The following is an 18,504-nucleotide window of genomic DNA, read 5'->3' as shown; positions in this document are numbered from 1 at the left end:
TGGGAGGCCAAGAACTTATTGGAGATCTAGACCCTAAGGACCATCCTGAGCTGCAGTCTTTACTGGCAGAAGGTATCCGTAAGGGATAAAGAGAATGTCCAACTCTGGAGGGTCTCCACCAACAGGCAGCTGCTCAGGCTGATGGGCAAGAGCCTGGGAAGTATAGGTTGCACTGGGAAGATCGCCTCTTCTACAGTGAACCAACTGAGTCTGAACCTGGAGACTACAAACGCCTTGTAGTACCTCAAGAAAACAGACAACAGTTCTTGCACTTAGCCCACGAGATTCCTTTGGCTGGTCACTTGAGCTTCAAGAAGACCAAGGAAAGGCTCTCACTCTACTTCTATTGGCCAAAAATGGGGGCCGAAGTAGATAGGTTTTGCAAGAGCTGCCATACCTGCCAAACTTCTGGTAAGGTTGGCACCAAGAATGTGGCACCCTTAGTGTCTCTCCCAGTTGTGGGAGTCCCATTTGAGAGGGTAGGGATTGACATTGTTGGTCCCCTTGATCCCCCTACCTCCTCAGGCAACAGGTTTATCCTTGTTGTAGTATACCATGCTACTAGATACCCTGAGGCAATTCCTATGAGGACTGTTACAGCTCCGGCTGTGGCTAAGGCCCTCCTTGGTATTTTTACCAGGGTTGGGTTTCCTAAGGAAGTAATATCCGACAGGGGGTCAAACTTAATGTCCCACTACATGAAAGCCATGTGGAAAACCTGTGGAGTTACTTACAAGTTCTCAACCGCCTACCACCCCCAAACCAATGGGTTGGTAGAAATATTTAACAGAACCATGAAGAGCATGATAGGTGCTTTAGAGGAACCTCTGAAAAGAAAGTGGGACCTTCTACTGCCATGCCTTCTCTTTGCTTATAGAGAAGTCCCTCAGGAGGGAGTAGGTTATTCTCCCTTTGAACTTCTCTATGGCCATCTGGTCAGAGGTCCATTGGCCCTGATTAAGGAGGGGTTGGAAGGCGCTCCTCCCCTCAAGCCAGTCAGAGTGACTGACTATGTAATAGGTCTCCGAAGGAGAATGTCACACATGATGGCAGAAGCTAGTGATAACCTGAAAGCTGGACAAGCTTTGGTCAAGCATTGGCATGATCAAAAGGCTAACATGGTTGAGTTCACTCAAGACCAGCTAGTTCTCGTTATGCTCCCAATAAGGCAGAGGGCCTTGCAAGACAAATGGATGGGACCCTTCAAAGTTGTGGGAAAACTTGGAGAGGTCAACTATCTGGTGGATCTGGGCAGACCCAGGGAAGCTCCTAGAGTCTTCCACACCCACCGACTGAAAGCGTACATCTCCAGACCTGAAGTAGGAGCCTTGCTTCTAGCTTCAGCAGCAGAGGAAGAAGAGAGCGAGACCCTCCCTGATCTCCTCAGAGGTGTACCTTTGGATGAAAAAATTAAAGGAGTCAATCTCTCTTCAGATCTGACACCTGAGCAACAAGAGGAGTGCAAATCTATGTTAAATCAGTTTGCCTCTCTGTTCTCACTCTCACCAGGCTTGACCCCTTGGGGACAGCAGGAGATACTCACTGGTGACTGTCTGCCAGTCCAAAGCAGAGGATACCGAATGTCAGAAAATGTGAGAACCCATATCAAGGGGGAGGTCAAGAAGATGCTTGATCTCGGTGTAATAGAACCCTCTACTAGTCCATGGTCTAGCCCAGTGGTGTTAGTACCAAAGGCAGGATCCAAAGACTTGAGATTCTGTGTGGACTATAGAGCTCTTAATGCAGTCACCAAGACTGATGCCCACCCTTTACCCAGGACAGATGAGTTGGTGGATAAACTTGGTGCAGCCAAGTACCTCAGCACATTTGACCTTACGTCAGGCTATTGGCAAATAGCCTTGACAGACTATGCCAAGGAGAAAACTGCATTTTCCACCCCAGTTGGCTTGTACCAGTTTAAGGTCATGCCTTTTGGATTAAAAAATGCACCTGCTACATTCCAAAGGATGGTAAACAAAGTTCTGGCTGCGATGGAGGACTTCTGCATGGCATACTTGGATGACATTGCAGTCTTCAGCCACTCCTGGGAAGATCATGTGAACCACCTAGGACATGTTTTGCAGGCTCTTGGACAAGCCAATTTGACTATCAAGGCAAGTAAATGCCAGATAGGTCAAAGTAAGGTGGTCTACCTTGGGCATGAGGTAGGAGGTGGAGAAATAAGGCCTTTGCTCAGCAAGACTGAAGCTGTGCAAAATTGGACAACACCTACTACTCAAACCCAAGTGAGAGCCTTCCTAGGCCTCACTGGGTATTACAGGAATTTCATTGAGAACTATGGGACCATAGCTTCTCCACTGAATGTAATCTCCTCTCCAAAATTCCCTAGAAAGGTCCAATGGAATGAGGAGTGCAATCAGGCCTTTGAAAAACTGAAGAAAGCTCTTTGCCAAGCTCCAGTATTGAGAGCTCCTGACTACCACCAAACTTTCATTGTACAAACTGATGCTTCCAATGTAGGTATAGGTGCAGTTCTAGGCCAACTGGATGAGAAGGGTAGGGAGCACCCCATTTTCTTCATCAGCCGTAAGCTGAAGGATCCTGAGACAAGGTGGGCAACAATAGAAAGAGAATGCTTTGCTATTGTGTGGGCATTGAAGAAGTTTAGGCCATATTTGTATGGTTCTACTTTTGTCATTCAGACTGACCACTAACCCTTGAGATGGTTAATGCAAATTAAGGGAGAAAATCCAAAACTATTGAGATGGTCAATCTGCCTGCAAGGGTTTGATTTCACAATTGAGCACAGGTCAGGGTGTCACCATCAAAATGCTGATGGACTCTCTAGGATGTATGTCATCGACTAGAGGTATGAGGTTCATCCAGGAGTGGATTAAATCCTCCTGTCCCTTAGTCTGGGGGGGCGAGTGTTAGGGAGAATTCTCTGTTTAGGCAGAATTTCCTAACCTAGTGAGTCCCCCAGCAGCTTTGCTGGATTTTTGGGGTTTATTTTTTTCTCCTGCCAAGAGTGAGACTCTTTTACCTTCACTCTTGGACATGATTTGAGTGTGTTTCTTTGGATCTAGATGTGTTTAATGGGCTATGGGGTCTTTTACCCCATAGGGCTTCATGTGTTTTTGTGATGTGTGTTACACAGCACCCTCAGTGCCGTGACACAGGGGTGTCATAGTGACCCCCCAGTATAGACTTCATACCCTGGGACTGACTACTGTCTCCCAGGGCATGTAAAGTCAACATTGACTTTACTAGTCTTAAATTCTGAACAGAACCAGTACAAACCATCATATTGTGGACGTACTGGCTGAGGCAATTCGATTGCCCCAGGGTCTGTTAGTCGAGGGGGCACGTCTCCGTCCCCCATGATCGAGTTTTGGCTGGTGGCAGTGGATACTACTTTTTATATTCAACCGTGAATATTTTCCTATGGGATTTCCCATTGTTTTAGGCTACTATCTTTATTTAATTATTTACGGTAGCCTTGAACACCGCCGGTTTATTTAATTAATATTAATTCTCCGGTTGGTATTTTTTTGCCAAAACTTGATTCTAAAATGCCGTTTGTGTTCTCTTCTGTGACTCCAACCCAAGTCGAGCCCTTTGTTCCACTTTTTGGCAGGCTTCTCCACAGAAGCCCTCCAAAGTGGTGCCACTCTGTCTGGGGTACTTAGGAGGGGTGGAGGGGAATTTAGGCACCCTGGACTGAGTTGCCTAGGCAACTCAAGTCGCACTCCATCCTGATTGGCCCAAGTGGTGAGCCGGCCGGCTCACCACTTAGCATGTTTGAGTGACAGCTAGGCTGAGTGAATGGGGGTTTGCTGCATAAAAGCAGGGCTTTGGGGACTGGAACTTCAGAAGTCGCCACAGGACCTAAGAATCTGATGAGGGAGAAGCTGAGCCGACCTGCCGCGACACCACCACCGGTGGAGCCCTGCTGGACCGTCTCACCACTTTTTCCAAACGACAGAGGAGATCTCCCGCCGGAGAGTCTTCTTCCTTTGACTGGTGGGGATAACCAGTTTCACCGTCTTTTCGCCTTCCCGATGTACCTCGTGGCCGCCTTGCCTGTGCCAAGCACCCCGGCAACCGGGATACCACGTTTTACCACAACCGCGAAACAAAGGTACCACCTTTAACCGGAAAACTCCACGGCTGGTTTCTTCCCTGGTAGGGCAACGACCTTCATCTTTCCTCCAAGTCGAGATCTTCTCTTCCCCTGGACGACGACGCAACTTGCACCCACTACCAGGAACAACTGCCACCGCTGGAGGATCCTTCCCACTTAAGGTACCGTGTCCCGCCTGGCTTCCCTTGCTACCGACTGTACGGGGTAGATTTAGCCCCCGGCTTTCGAACCTGGGTTGGCCTGGGACACTCTGGCTAAACTTTCCTAAGCCTCTCTAAACTCTTTTTGAACCCTCTGCAAGACTTTCAAAGCCTAGTGTAACTGTGTGATCTTGGGCACATTTGTGCTCTGCTCTCTCTAAGGGTGGGCCCAGCCTTTGGACTTTGGCTCACCAGTGACTTTTGCTCTTCTGCCTTGCTAACAGTGTTCCTGAATCTTAGAGTGGTGTACCTTTCCATATTCTGTCTTTTTCCCTCCCTTTCTCACAAACTTATTGGAGTGCCATCTAGTTAAGCGCTCACCTCTGTATGAAAATAAGTGGCGTTTTACAGTGACTTATCTGATAAGGAAAAAGGGGAGTATATATTACAAAAGTAACTACGTTTAGAATATTTTACAATAAGAGTGCTGGAGTGTTTCAAACCGTGTGTTTTTAAATAAATAATTATATACTTTGATACCAAAACTCTGTCAGTGTTTGCTTGTATTATTGTACCTGAGTGCATATTGTGTATACTTTGCATACTGCCTAACTCTTCTTGAGGGAAGTCTGACTGCTCAGCCACAGCTACCAGGTAAATAAATCTGGGTGGTGCAGACTGCTACCAAGTGGGTTTACTGCCAACACCTGTAGTCTTAAATATTTTGCAGTGGTCCCTAAGGGAACTGCACAGGTTTCTGCCTAACATGGATAACGTCGTCAAGGCAGTACAGACCTGTGCTAGGTTAACGGATGTGAGATGGGTAAGAATGCAATCTCTGGAATTGAAGAGGTGTTTATCTCTTCTGTTAGAGAGACGCCCTTGGGCACCAGAGATAGAAGTAGGACAGGGGTCTTTTGTGACTGTTGCATTAAAAAATACAAATAAAAAAGAAACAAAAATGAAGTGCACAATGGCCTCAGACTTAAGGGCCTCGAAGACCTCGTCCCGTAAATATTTGCGTGTGCTGGCCTTTCAGGACATGCAGGACCACTGCTCGTTAGGGAATACCTTGGCGGATGGGGGGTGCAAGGGGCAAAGGAAGGGGAGGGTAGGGAGCGGCGGGAGGTAGAGTGTGAAGATGTGAGTGATTGGAGCTCCAAAAACAGAAGATTTGGACCCCATTGATTTAACTGAGGCATGCCATGGATATGAAAAGAGCAACAAGAGACTGACTGATGCTCTGAAACAAAAACAAATGGGTGGAAGAGGCATTAGGAAGTCAAGGATTGAGGCAGAGGTAGTAAAGCAAACCTATGGCATTTTAAATCAGCAATTGGCACAGAGGGTGATCTCTAAAGAGGCGAGCAGTGAGAGACTGCTAAGAAAGGGGGGAAAAGGTGAGTACTGTGATGGAGGTCTGCTTGCCTATAAACAAAACCAATCCACAGCTCGGTCAATCTCGGGGTCCTGTTAATTTGCCTGGGGGGGAAAGAGGGTGGGGGAGTTGGTCCAATCCGTATCCTCGGTCTCTGTGTAATGCCTTTGATCCCCAGATACAGTCTGCTGGAAAAGATGAACGAGATACAAAGGCAAAAGCCCATGCCGTGCTAGAATCGGAGGTGAGAAGTATGGTCCACAATATCTGGGCTAAAGGGTCTGCGACCATAGAGCCTGAAAAGAGTGAGAGGGAGGATCCATCGGTACGCTGTGCTCATACAAACTCAATACCACCATTCATACAACAGCAGTCCTACTCACCAGTAGACACGGAAGGGAGGTAGATGATTCATCCAAAGAATGCAGTCCCTAGGTGTGTTGAGAGAAAAACATGGCAGGTATCGGAGCAGGGAGGGACATAAAGGATTATCCAACCAGGCTAAGAGAACCAATTTTTCCGGAATTGCCAAGTGCGATCTTAAACGAACTGTTCGATGAACGAGGGCCGGACTCCTTACATAGATTGTGCATCCTTGCTCTTTTAATACCAGCGCTTCGATTGATCTAGTCTACTGACATTCATCCACGCAGGTATGACTTTGTAAGACTGGTAATTCCTTCACCTTTGGTGCGGTCTATACTTCTTAAGGAGTCGAGTAACCTCCAGAAATATGGTTATGATATAACTATCGATAGGGAAGTGATTGGTCAGTACCAGGCGGGGAGGAATATGCCCAATATGGAAACAACAAGAGAAAGGAACAAGAGAGTGGAAAGGGTTGAGACGCAAGACCTAGGAGGGAACTTTATAGAGGGCCCTAATCTGCATTGGTTAGCGTTATCGTTGAGGGACTCGATTGCTCAGTTAAAGACCTTGAGTCAGCCACTTTAGGGTCAAGCCATGTCTCTCTTTTGTATCATGGAACATGAGAGGATATTGAGATCTATTGTCCAACGATGCTTTATGCAAGGATTTGGAAAATGGTGACCTAATTTATTTATAAGAGACAAGGGCAAAAAACAGCTTAATACTGGATGGCTATGAGATCATTAGCCTCCGGCACGTTCAGGGCTAATGGGTCGTCCGATGGGTGGCTTGGCAATTGCCATTAGACAGGGGAGTTATTGTACATAAATTAGGTAATGGCGGATTCAGGAGATATTTCTGGCAAAAAATAGACAATGTACAAGGTATACATTTCTACTTTTAATAAATATCTTTTGGTACCCGGGGGAAATGTGGACACTGCTTTGAAAGCCCTAAACTCAGCAATTGAGGAGTGGTTACTGAATTCACCGGGAGGTGAGATCCTACTAGCGGCAGATCTTAAAGCTGATTGTAGGAAGGCTAATAACAATGCCTTCGAGTTTCTCACGAGTCAATATATTGCGACCAAAAAAAAGAAAATTGTTCACGGTGTGCAATGGCTGAATCTTGCAGAAAGCTGGGGCCTGTATTTAAATTGAAGATGATACCCCTACTTGGTCTGCTAGGGGGGAAACCCTGTAATTGATTGTCTTTTTGTCACATCAATTGTTCTCGAGAATAATGGATTTCGAGATAAGGTCCACGCAGCACAGTGATCACTCCCAATTATGTCTGCAATCGTGGTGGGTTGCAAAGGCTGAAAAGCCACCTCTAGTCTTGGAAGATGTGATCGTGGATGTGAGGGGAAATAGACTACTCAAATGGACAGCAGATAAGATGGAAAAATGTAACAATACCTTGATGGCAGACTTTATGCCGACATCGACGGAAAAGAAATAGATCAATTATTCACTGTCCTATTTTTCAACACCCTTGGAGAAACATGTGGCAAAGCTAAAGAATCCAAAAAAGAGGCATGGGGGAAGGTCAGAAAAGTCTACCCATGTGCATGATCCCAATGAGAAAGAACGTAAGGCAGAACTGCTTAAAACAATTAGAAAGATCCACAAAGAATCAGGGCTGTGTGAGTCATCTAAGGTGCAGGTGCACAAGCTAAAACAATCCTAAAAGAACTGGCTTAAATACCATCGCTCTGTACTGTACCGAAAAGACGGGGAAAGGAGGATGGCTTCTTTAAAACGTAACAACTCACGAAGCTTTTGGGAATTAATCAACCAGACTGAGGTGAAGCAATCTCAGTTGGTAACTAATCCCATCACAGAGAAGGACTTCCTGCTTCATTTTCAGAATATTTACAAGATGTCGGGGGCTATAGGAGAAGTGAAGGACGTCAATGGATTTGATTGGAATATAGAAATTTCTATTAATAACATCATGAGGATCATTGGGAAATCTAACTCTTCCAAAGCCGGTGGTCCCAACAATTTAACAAACATATTATTGAAACAAAATTCGAATTTGTGGGCCAAGATCCTAACATATACAGTTCTCCGACATTGTTAACCTTAAATGTATTCCTGTCTCATGGCAAATCTCCCACTTTATACCTATTTTTAAGAAAGGCTCCAGACTGTCTCCTTTAAATTACAGACCTATTGCCCTCATGGACGTAGACTCAAAAATCTTCTCAGACATTTTATTAGAACACATAGAGGTGTGATGAAACACTTGAAACACTTGTGTATAGGCGCGTTATAAATGCCATATCATATCATACTCCGATAATGAAATACTAGATTATTGCCAAATGAGCTTCAAATGAGAACTGATTGTGGAGGACTGCTGTTTAGTTGCCTACAGAGGTTGTCGTGGCATTCAGATTCCCCCTCCCCCTCTCTATGTGTCATCAATAGCAATAGACACACCATGTGGAGGAAACCGGTGGCCTATGGCATCCCTAAGGGTCTCTTGAGTATCCTTATCCATTTACATAGAGGTTCGCAAAGGCAGTTAGATTGAATTCGGAAGGCCAGATGTCTAGAAGCTTTCCTACACACAATGGCCTACCTCAAGGCTGCATACGGGCTCCCACATTATTTCATTTGTATGTTGCTGATGCTGGTCGAGCACTTAATCACGCATCCTTTATTTCTCCCAAAATCGGGACCCTCAAAATCAGTTGGGCAGCCTACAATGATGATTTCGTTTTGGTAGACTGTACTCCTAGCAGCCTGCAGAGGATGATTGATGCGTTTGGGCAGTATACAGAATTGCATGGCTTAAAAAGGAATCCAGCAAAAACAGTCATAATTAAGTTGTAGAAGGGGGGGGGGCATTCTAGAAGCAATACGTTTAGCTGGAAATGGGAAAATAGTGTTTTTCCAGTTAAAAATAACATGCAGTACTTAGGTTAACCAAGGTATTTTATCGTAATTACTTTAGAGTTAAAGCGGTTATGCTGGCCAGGCAATTGAGGCAAATAGACAGGAAATTTGGTAAGTTCTCAATGACCCCTTATCAGGAATTCTATAGAATGAAGGTGCTGCCTAAGCTTTGCTATGACGTAGAGTTCTTTCCTAAATGGATTCTTCCGCAGTTGAATATTTTTGAAAGCCTGATTTGGAGACTGATGCTATTCCACCTCCCAAAATATGTACCATTTCAAATGATAAAATATTAATTGGGACTTCAATCAATGACCAGCATAATTCAATGGATAAGGCTGTCTCTTCTGCGGAAGTGTGAAATTAGTCCAAAGGGGAATTTCTACAGTTTGTTGGGGAGTCTTGCAACTGAGGAAGGCTTTGTGACGGACCTTCGTACAGACGTCTTATTGATCCTGTATAATATGGGGTCATCTTTAAAAATCCTTGCGTCAAATCCCATGAAGGTGAAAAATATGATTGTAAGCAACGATTGGGCGGCTAATCGACAAGAAGCCATGGGTTTTCAATTATAGAGCCGAGCAGTGTCACCTAAAAAATTACACAGATCTATGGAAAAGTTCTTGAAACGATATCCAAGTAAAGGGGTTAGAAACGACATTATGCGATTTCAATTTAATGTAGTGAAAACCAATTAAATTGTGTCAATTCGAAATAAATAGGGGGACATTAATTGCCTCTGTGGGCATTGCCAGAACAACTCTGAGGTGGAATCTTTGTTTCATTTATTGATTGAGTGCCCAGTTCTCCAGAACATGAGATCTCAATATTTGAGGACTTTTGTAAGTAATCCGGCATGGGTACAGAGGTGCTTGTTGTGGTTATCTATGCTACCTGGGGACTCCATGTCTCTAAAGGTAAGAGATGGCATATTTAAAGAATGTATGTAAGGTGGATTAAATCCTGCATGTCATGCTAGGTTTTTACTCTCTGTAACTTGCTATGGGTGCTTTGTTCTCGTATGTCCATTGTAAATATCGTTTCTTTTTCAACGGCCATCTGTTTGTTGCTTTCTGTCTTTAAGTATTAATCAGGAAAGTGTCATTGTTAAGACATTCAGATCTCAATCTAACAAATATGACATTATAAATTGTACCCATTCAATTTGAACGAAATAAGTTAATGTCTAATGTTCAATATGTTAGTTTAAATTAAATTCTCTACTCTTTGTAAATGTTTATAACTCAAATACAATTATTTAATAAAATAAAAACTGGTATAGAATGTCAATATATAGTTCTAAACTGGCAGGTAGGCCTAGCCCTAACCTACAATTACACACTCATGCATCAATCAAAGGTTTTGCAGCTGGATATTCAGGGCTGGTTGCCCAACACAAATATTCACAGGCATCTTCCTGGGTAAATGCATGCGGTGTGAATTTGAAGGGAATGCCAGACATTCTCCTTTTCTTTCTCCCAGGCACACCCACTTGAGCATCTTAGTGAGCTCCTGACAATTCCCTGGTTAAAGGATTTCCAAACAAGTAGAGATTCCATGTTGAGGTGCACAGGAAAAAATAGGCTTCATGGGAGATAAAATGTCCATAATTCATAGAGCTGCCATTTTAAGGTACACTGCCACAAAACAGAACCAGACCAACTGGCAAGGCGATTCTTGCCCATGGAGACAAGGGGGTGCCTTCACTTTAGCCCCCACCTCTAGAGGTTGCAAGGGTCCCCAAAGAATTAAATACATTAAAGAGTGTTGTTCCTAGTGAGATTTGGATTGCACTCAGTAGTGACAAATATCCAGAGCATCACAAAAACAAGCAAAATGTGAGGGGCACTCAAGCATGTCAAAAGGAGATATTGATCCTAACCGGGATTAACAGTGGTGTTGAATAGGAAAAGCGCCAGGGTTTGTCGTTCTTCTATTTCAAGCTGATCAGAATTTCTCGAAGATGAGGTTGCTGAGCTGGGCATGTAGCCAGAGCTTACTTAATATTAAAGGGAGAGATTGCAGCCATCATTACTCTTAGGTTACTGGCAGTCTTTGCTGGGAAAGGGCAAGGCCCCATTCTACTCGGCAAGGGTGGGAGTGAGGCATGTTGAATAGCGTGCCATATAGGAGGCTATGCAATTTGTATGCATTATGTTTCCACTGATTTTATGTCACTTAGACGCTACTTTGTGGGGACCATCTAGTAGGACTGAGAATTCAATAAAAGTGAGGAACCTCTGATCAAAGATGCTTAAGAGCTCCTTCTGTGGTTGGGTTGTGCTGGTTAGCCTTCCAGCATACTGTGATTTGTTTGGGCATTGTGCACTACCCATCTGTAATTTTTTGGTATTAATTGCTGAGCTGCCTTGCCCTATTGGGGTGAGGCACCTCTCCATTAATATTCAGTGGTGAGGTTTCATTGGTGAGTCCTGCCTTCGGTTAAGCATGTGAGCCGATGGTTTTTCAGGGATGCATCTGTGTCCTGAGGAACAGAAAACCAACAATACACTGTGACCAGGATCTTAATTTTCATTCACTGAGAGAGGGAGAGTGTATTTTTGATGTTGATGTCCAGCAGTCTGCAGGAATGTTTTTTTTTTATTTTGCACTTCATGCCGGACTACAGCCTCTAAGTGTTGGTACAAGCATCATACCTGTGCTGCTCAGCGTTGTATTGTTTACAAGACATGTGCCTTGCCCTTGAGCTATCCTCCCAGTAGTTTCAAAAATGTGGAATTGAGGCAGCCCTGCAGCTATCTAGACTGAATAGAGGTGAGGGCCATATTTTTTGTGAATGCTCCTAAAAGTGCCACCCAAATGACTCTTGAAATTCCAATAGTAATTTGCAGACCACTTCAGTTCGCACGCTCTGTCAACTTGGAGGTTGTGTCAATCCAACATGCGTTCTTCCCTCCAATTTCAACACTCTCCCAGGAAAACTCCTTATGGGTAAATAAGGCTGGTGAACCTGCAGCCTATTTACCACTACCTTCTATTCTATCCCACAATGCATTGCATTTTTTCAAATCCAGAGGCAGCAGGAAGTATGAATGCTACACGTGCCTTCTTCCGATTAATGAACCTAAATGAACGACACTGCCTCCTGCCCATATTCTGCACTGGCTGAAAGGCTGTATTTTGAGAATTTTCTTTGGAGCCACAAAGTCGTTTAAGAAAGAGCTATAATTGCTTCTGTGTGGAATCGTTTGTGTGTGTCATGACGTAGCTTAGATGTGAGTATGACCCACGGTTGAGAAACCAAATGCACAAAACATGAATTTGCCCGACATTCCCCCCACTTGTCCATGCTTACCTGTTGACATTCCCATGGAGTCTTCTCCATAGTGTGTCTTCTCATCATTGTTACGACTTAGTGAGTACACAGCAGTGACAAGAGGATAGGCTGTATTTAAAAAAGAAGTATATATAATTATTAAATATATATTAATGAAAGCATTGCAAAAAAGAGATTAAAGTCGTCATGGATTTTCAAAAGTTGTTAATGCAGACTATTTGACAATTTAGACCAATTCACCTTCGTCCTCCTAATCGATAACCAAAACAAAAACTTGCCCCTTCTAGTTTCATATGCGAAGAAATGTCCGCCCCCACCTCAACCTACCTCACAAGGTAGAAGTGTTGCAAATACCAGGGTTATCACAGCATGCCTATTAACATGGCCTCTATGCGTGCCTACCAAAGAAGTCTATGCAAGACTTACACATAATGCAGAACAGGGCAGTGCAATTAAGCATTAACTTAAAAAAGGACCACATCAGAGGATCCTGAAAAAGTCCACATTGGTTTCCCAACCAGCAAGGTCCTAAGTATCCCACACAGAACTTTGGGGCTGGGGCCTGACCTACCTGAAGACTCGCGTGAAACTATAATATCCTTCAGGATCCTTACACTCAACTTCAGCAAAATGAATCCTCCAATACCACTCAATGAAACAACAGTGGAGGACTACTTTCAAGAACTGACTGGAAGAACCTTGGAATGACGCTCCCCACTCACGAGGGTGGAAAAATTAGCATTTGGTCACAGACAGTGACGATTTTCAATGATGTGGTTACACACTACTTGAACTAGTCGTTAGAAGGTAACTAGTAGCCAAACTGAATATTGATTGTTTACCAGTGACCTGAAGCAATCCTCATTTCACGTAGAAATGTACAAAAAACAAATAGAATTAAAAGCAGGATGGCGAACACATCTTAGAAACAGGATCCGTTTAGTTCTAGGTTATGGGTTCTTTTCTTTCATAGTGTACAGTTTTCATAATTGGAAAGCTCTTCGAAAACATCTGGAAAAACAATGGATTTGGGGCTCAATGGTTTTGCGACTAGGGAAGAAGTGTTCACCTCTAGGTTGTCTTGCAGTGGCATGTTATAAAAACCACCAAAAAGAAATAAGTCAATAAAAAGACATGTAAATAAACATGTCATTCAGCGAGAACATATGCTGATGCTTTGGTTTGTACTGACATTTGTTCTCACTAAGACTTATTAGACACATCAAATACAGAACATATCTCATTACAGTAATTACCTTTTTCCTGCTACAGCAAGGACCAATGGCTATGCTTTGAAAAATGGTTGAATGAAATGTATCCACTCATATTTATGGTGTTCATTGGGGGAGACCATGGCTACCTTTAATAATGGTTGTTTTGTAGTAATTCTGACAGTAACACGTTCCAAACTGAGCAAGCTCTAGCATTGAAACATAAATGAGCATATTCTCAACTACTAGGAATTTGCTGTCTGTCCACCAAAATGAAAATCCATGGTTTAAAAAGAGATCATCCAAGACCCCTGTCAGACTCTTCCCTTAAGGAAGTGAAGAAGCAAACCATCTACTTGATCAGCTAATCTTAGGAGAAAAGAGAACACTGACAAGATCACATGCGTCTTTTGGTATCATGCCAAAACCTCAAATCTGATTGCTGTGAGGTAAATTTCACCAACCCGTTTTCTGCACATTTTATTGCAATATAGAGGCGGGGGGGGGGGTGGTAGGGTATTTAAGAACATGGGGGTATGTAGCGGAGGCTCCCCTCACATGCATTTGCGGTGAAATGTGCAAACAACGGATCTGCAAAATCGGATTTGCAATAATGGAGGTGATGTTTTCACGTAGATTTGCGTCTTCTACAAGAGTGAAGTAGATTATAATGAAATATCAGTGTGGCACTGTGGACTAAAAACCCCTTGAAAAGATCCACCATTAATCGTACATAAACCGCAGCAGAATAAAGGGAAAATAATAGTCAGAAAGGACGTGATTTGTATTACAGAAAGGCATTCCTGTTTGCAGTGTTTAAGTTAACATGCATATCATTAATAAAAGAAAAATATCACAAGTGATATACAGTTCTAGTTGCAGCAGAAATATCATAGGCAGTAATCGAGAAAAAGGGAGGCGGCCGCGAGAGATGGGGAAGGTGGTTGATACAGGGAGGGGGAAGACAGGTGAGAAAGGGCACAAAAGAGAGCAGGGGGACAGAGAATCAGTGATAAAGAGACAGAAATAGAGATAGAGACAATTATGGTGCATGTGAGAGTGAAGGAGAAGGCAGGTGCTGCAGAAATCAGGTCCCCAGAATGCTCAGTGTAACAGGGGCATCACATGTCCATTCTTCTGTGTTCCTTGTACAAATCGCTGTCGTCATGTGTGTTAGTCCCGCTGATTCAGATAAAGTAAAACAACACTAGCATTCCCGCAATGCAATGTCTACTTTGTCATGTATTGCAGGAACAAAAGGTATCGTGTTTTTAATGAAACTAACTCCCCAACCCCATCCTACTTCTCCCCTGGTCCCCTCCACCACCACTCACCTTCCCACACAGAGGAATGTCTATGGTTAAACCAGCAGGGCAGTGGTCGCAGATCCATGGACCAGGGAAAAGTGAAGGCATTAGGGCTAGAGTATTAGGGGAGCAGAAGAGTAAAATGTTCCTTCACTTCACCAGCCAATGAGTGGTGAGGCAAAATGCAGTTTTGGGTCCCTGACAATAGTCTTTACTTGAACGATAGCAAGAAAAATGTCCTGATTTTTGTTTGTTTTGACGCTGCAATGCAGCCTCCATTTTCCTGGGCATATTCCATGTGTCATACTCCCGCCCATCTTCCTCTGTTCTCCAACTCCCGACCTGTGGAGCTCCACTGCTGCCTGGCTTACCCAGCCTCCTCCTCCAAGTCTTTCTGCTGTTCCTTGCTGGTCTTTCCTGTGTTTTGTTTCTGCTTGCCTTCTTCCCCTTTTCGCTTCCCAGCTTCTGCCATCCTATAAATTCTCCTGGTGACCTGCACTATATGGATGTCTATTTTGAACTGCCAACACTGCTCCTACACCACCAAATCTAGAGTCCTGCCGTGTGGAGTGTAAAGAGCCAGCACCAGGACCCCTACAACATACTCTGCAAGGGGAAGTCCTACCTTTGAGATTGATGCTTCTAAGTAGGCCATGGGAGCAGTGCTGTTACAGTGAACACATTTGATTAAACAAGGACATACCATTACTTGCCACACATGTAGGTTAATTTCTAGTGAAAAAAACGGTGTTTTGTTAGAAAAAGTACTTCTTGCTTTCAAGGAGGCATTCAGGGATTGGAGACACCATGTACCGTGAGGCACTTACCCACTGGATGCACAGACAGACCGTCAAAACTTGCAGTATCTCTGTTCCTTGGTGTGTAAGAGCAGCCGACAAGACTTGCGTGTTCTTTTTTCCCCCAATATGATTTTACCATCTCTTATGTACCCAGTTCAAAAAACAAGGTCGATGCCATATCTCGTTTTGTAATGATTTAAGCCTCAAAATCTCAATCTGGAGAAGCATTTATACCTTCAAAACAATTCTGGACATCCTCTAACCCTATATGGCCCAAGAACCCCGGAAGCCTCCCAGGGTCATCAGTGCCCTCATTATTGGAATGTCTTAGTTTACCTATGTGAGAAGGATTGTTATACTATCAGAAGTCTTAGGTAAGGCTACTTACTGGTTTTCACAACTCCTTCCTAGATTGACACTGGGCCTCAAGACCGCCATCAAGTAAATCACTTGTCAATTCTGGTGGCCATGCTGGCCTCCCAAGTGACGGAATTTGTATCCACCTGCCAAGGTACCGAGGAAAAAAAACCTTGGCCTTTGCACACTTTGGAAGAACTGCCTTATCCTTTGCCCACCGTAGCCCTGAACTTCATAGTATATCTGCTGTCTTCCCAGGGAAACACAAGCAGCTCGCTAGTGACGGATTGCTTTAGTAAACTAGCTAATTTTTATCTTGCTTCCTTCTTTGTCTCTGGTCAAGTAAATGGCTCACAATTTCACACATGAAGTCTGCAGATTACACAGAATCCCAGGATAGGTCATATCTAACAGAAGGGCAAAGTATATTTCCCGGTCCTGGGCAGCCTGTCAGGACCTCTGCATTTACAGGGCACTGAGTTCAGGGTATCTTAGAGCAATGGCCAGACGGAACTGACAAAGGTCTTCACTGTTATACAAATGTTTAACAATCATTGGTCAGAATAACTGGACACAGCTGAAGCGGCCTATCACAAACTGCCTGACACAATTATGGGCCTTGCTCCTTTCATGTGCACTTTTGGGTAACACCAGAAACTTCTATCCATGGCACCTATGCAAATCAGCCTCATAGCCAGTGCTGATGCATGGATTCATTAAATATTGGAGATCCATCAGCTGATTGATGCAACTCTGCAAACTACAAAAAAACACCCAGAAGCAACAAGGAGATAGAAAACAAAGTCCAAAGCCATTCGATTAGATCAGGGACCAGGGTCGAGTTGTCCGCCATGCTATCTGGGTCCTTTCTGCCTTAACAAGCATCTGTTCTTGGTGGTTTACCGACACAAGCTTCTGACTACCTGCTGTGTGCCCCGTGTTCCATACCTCCCTGTTGAAAGAATGGTTGCCTGATCCTTACCAGCATGTTTCTCAACAACCCACCATGATCCTGATCGATGGAGAACTGGAATATGAAATGACTGCCATACAGGCATTTGTATTGTCTTGCAGAATGGAAAGGTTATTTTACATGCAATCATACTTGGGACCAATTTGTATTTGTATTTATTTGTATTTATTTTATTTGTATAGCGCACCAGGCCCAGGGGCAACCGGGCGCATCACTTAGTTACAACATAAGAAAAACAGACAGAATCATAATTACAAAGTTTACAAGTATAATACAGAATTTACAGGTATAATAATAGCAATGAGAGGACAAGCAGATAATATATACATGTACAAATTAAGCAGGAAACCCAGAGCTAAATGTCCTGGGCGGCCAGCCAGGTTTTCGTAAGGTGTTTGAATCTTGGGAATGAGGGTTCTGCTCTAAGCTCATTAGGAAGCGTGTTCCAGAGTTTAGCTGCCAAGATAGGGAAGCTAATTCCACCTGATCTTTGGAGATTGAAACGTGGAACCTCAAGGCAGTTTAAATGAGCCATTCTACGGGGTCTAATGGAGTTGTGGAGGGCAAATTGGTTGGCCAGGTAGCAGGGAGCTTGGTTATGAAGGCATTTTTGGGTAAGAGCCAGGGTTTTCAGGGAGATACGGTGTGGGACTGAGAGCCAGCGAATATTGCGTCTGGTGTCGGATATGTGTTGGCGCCTGGGAATGTTGAGGGCAGCTCTAATCACATTTTTTTGGACAATTTGTAACTTGTTTAGGTTGCAGCAATTGGTGCCTAGGTACAGTGCATTGCAGTAATCAATCTTGGATAATACAAGAGTTCTATCCAGGGTGACACAATTGGTTGCAGAGAGGAAAGGGCGACAGGCTGTAATAAGCTTGCAGGTATATGCCGCTGCAGAAGATCCGCTTGCTTGATTCAGATCTTCCAATGCCCTTTCCCATGGACGCATGGAGCCACAGCGCTTCCCTGAGGGGTGCAGACTACCGTCCACCCCTCCTGGCAACACCTATCTTCCTGGTGCCTCTAACTTCATTGGCGCCTCAGTCCCTGCCTTTCTCTGTGCCACTATGCTTGATGTTGCCTGCAGCCCGGGGTACCAATGATAGGTGCCACCATCAATGAATAATCACACAGTCACAGGGGAGCAGCATTGTGTGCTCTGCTAATGTTCAGTCTCCAAACTTCACATAGCCCATTGGCAAGAGGAAATCTGACATTCAGCCGTGCTATGATGTCGCCACTGTTACTAAGCATTGATACACGGCTCCTGCCTCGCATCTCAGCTCACTTTGTTGGGTTCAAGCTTTTTCAGTTCTTTCTTGCACTGATCATCCAGAGGGTTGAGAGGAGGAAGACAGAGTACTGGGAGGAGGAAGATAAAGAGTGCTGGGCGGAGAAAGAAGCTGAGCGCTGGTAGGAGAACGAACCAGAGAGTTGGGAAGAGAGATATTCTGAGTGGTGCAGAGAGGGGCTATTGGAGGTAGAGCAAAAGGAGACTTTAACGGACCAGGAGAAGTCAAAAGAAAAGAGAAGGCGATAAGGATTTGGCAAAAGAGTTGTTGAAAGAGGTGGAGAAAAGAAACATCCAGGGGGAGAAGTTGGTAGAAGTCAAGAGAAGGAGCGGTAGAATCTAAAGGAGGTGAAATAGGAGTTTGTA

General features: G+C 44.2%; 1 protein-coding gene across 4 annotated transcripts in view; it reads right to left on the bottom strand.

The window, feature by feature from the left end:
* Positions 1-18,504, bottom strand: part of LOC138580846 (zinc finger protein 615-like) — a 338,520-nt gene that overhangs the window by 231,225 nt on the left and 88,791 nt on the right. For all 4 annotated transcript variants that reach the window (XM_069651715.1, XM_069651717.1, XM_069651716.1 and 1 more), the window contains one exon: positions 12,215-12,304. In XM_069651715.1, the coding sequence (XP_069507816.1) occupies positions 12,215-12,304 (90 nt within the window). The remainder of the gene's footprint in view (positions 1-12,214; positions 12,305-18,504) is intronic.

Source organism: Ambystoma mexicanum, chromosome 3p, assembly GCF_040938575.1.
Source record: "Ambystoma mexicanum isolate Mex_15411 chromosome 3p, UKY_AmexF1_1, whole genome shotgun sequence".
NCBI classification, from domain to species: Eukaryota; Metazoa; Chordata; class Amphibia; order Caudata; family Ambystomatidae; genus Ambystoma; species Ambystoma mexicanum.
Note: the sequence above shows the minus strand (reverse complement) of the source record. Positions and strands in the feature narration are given on the sequence as shown.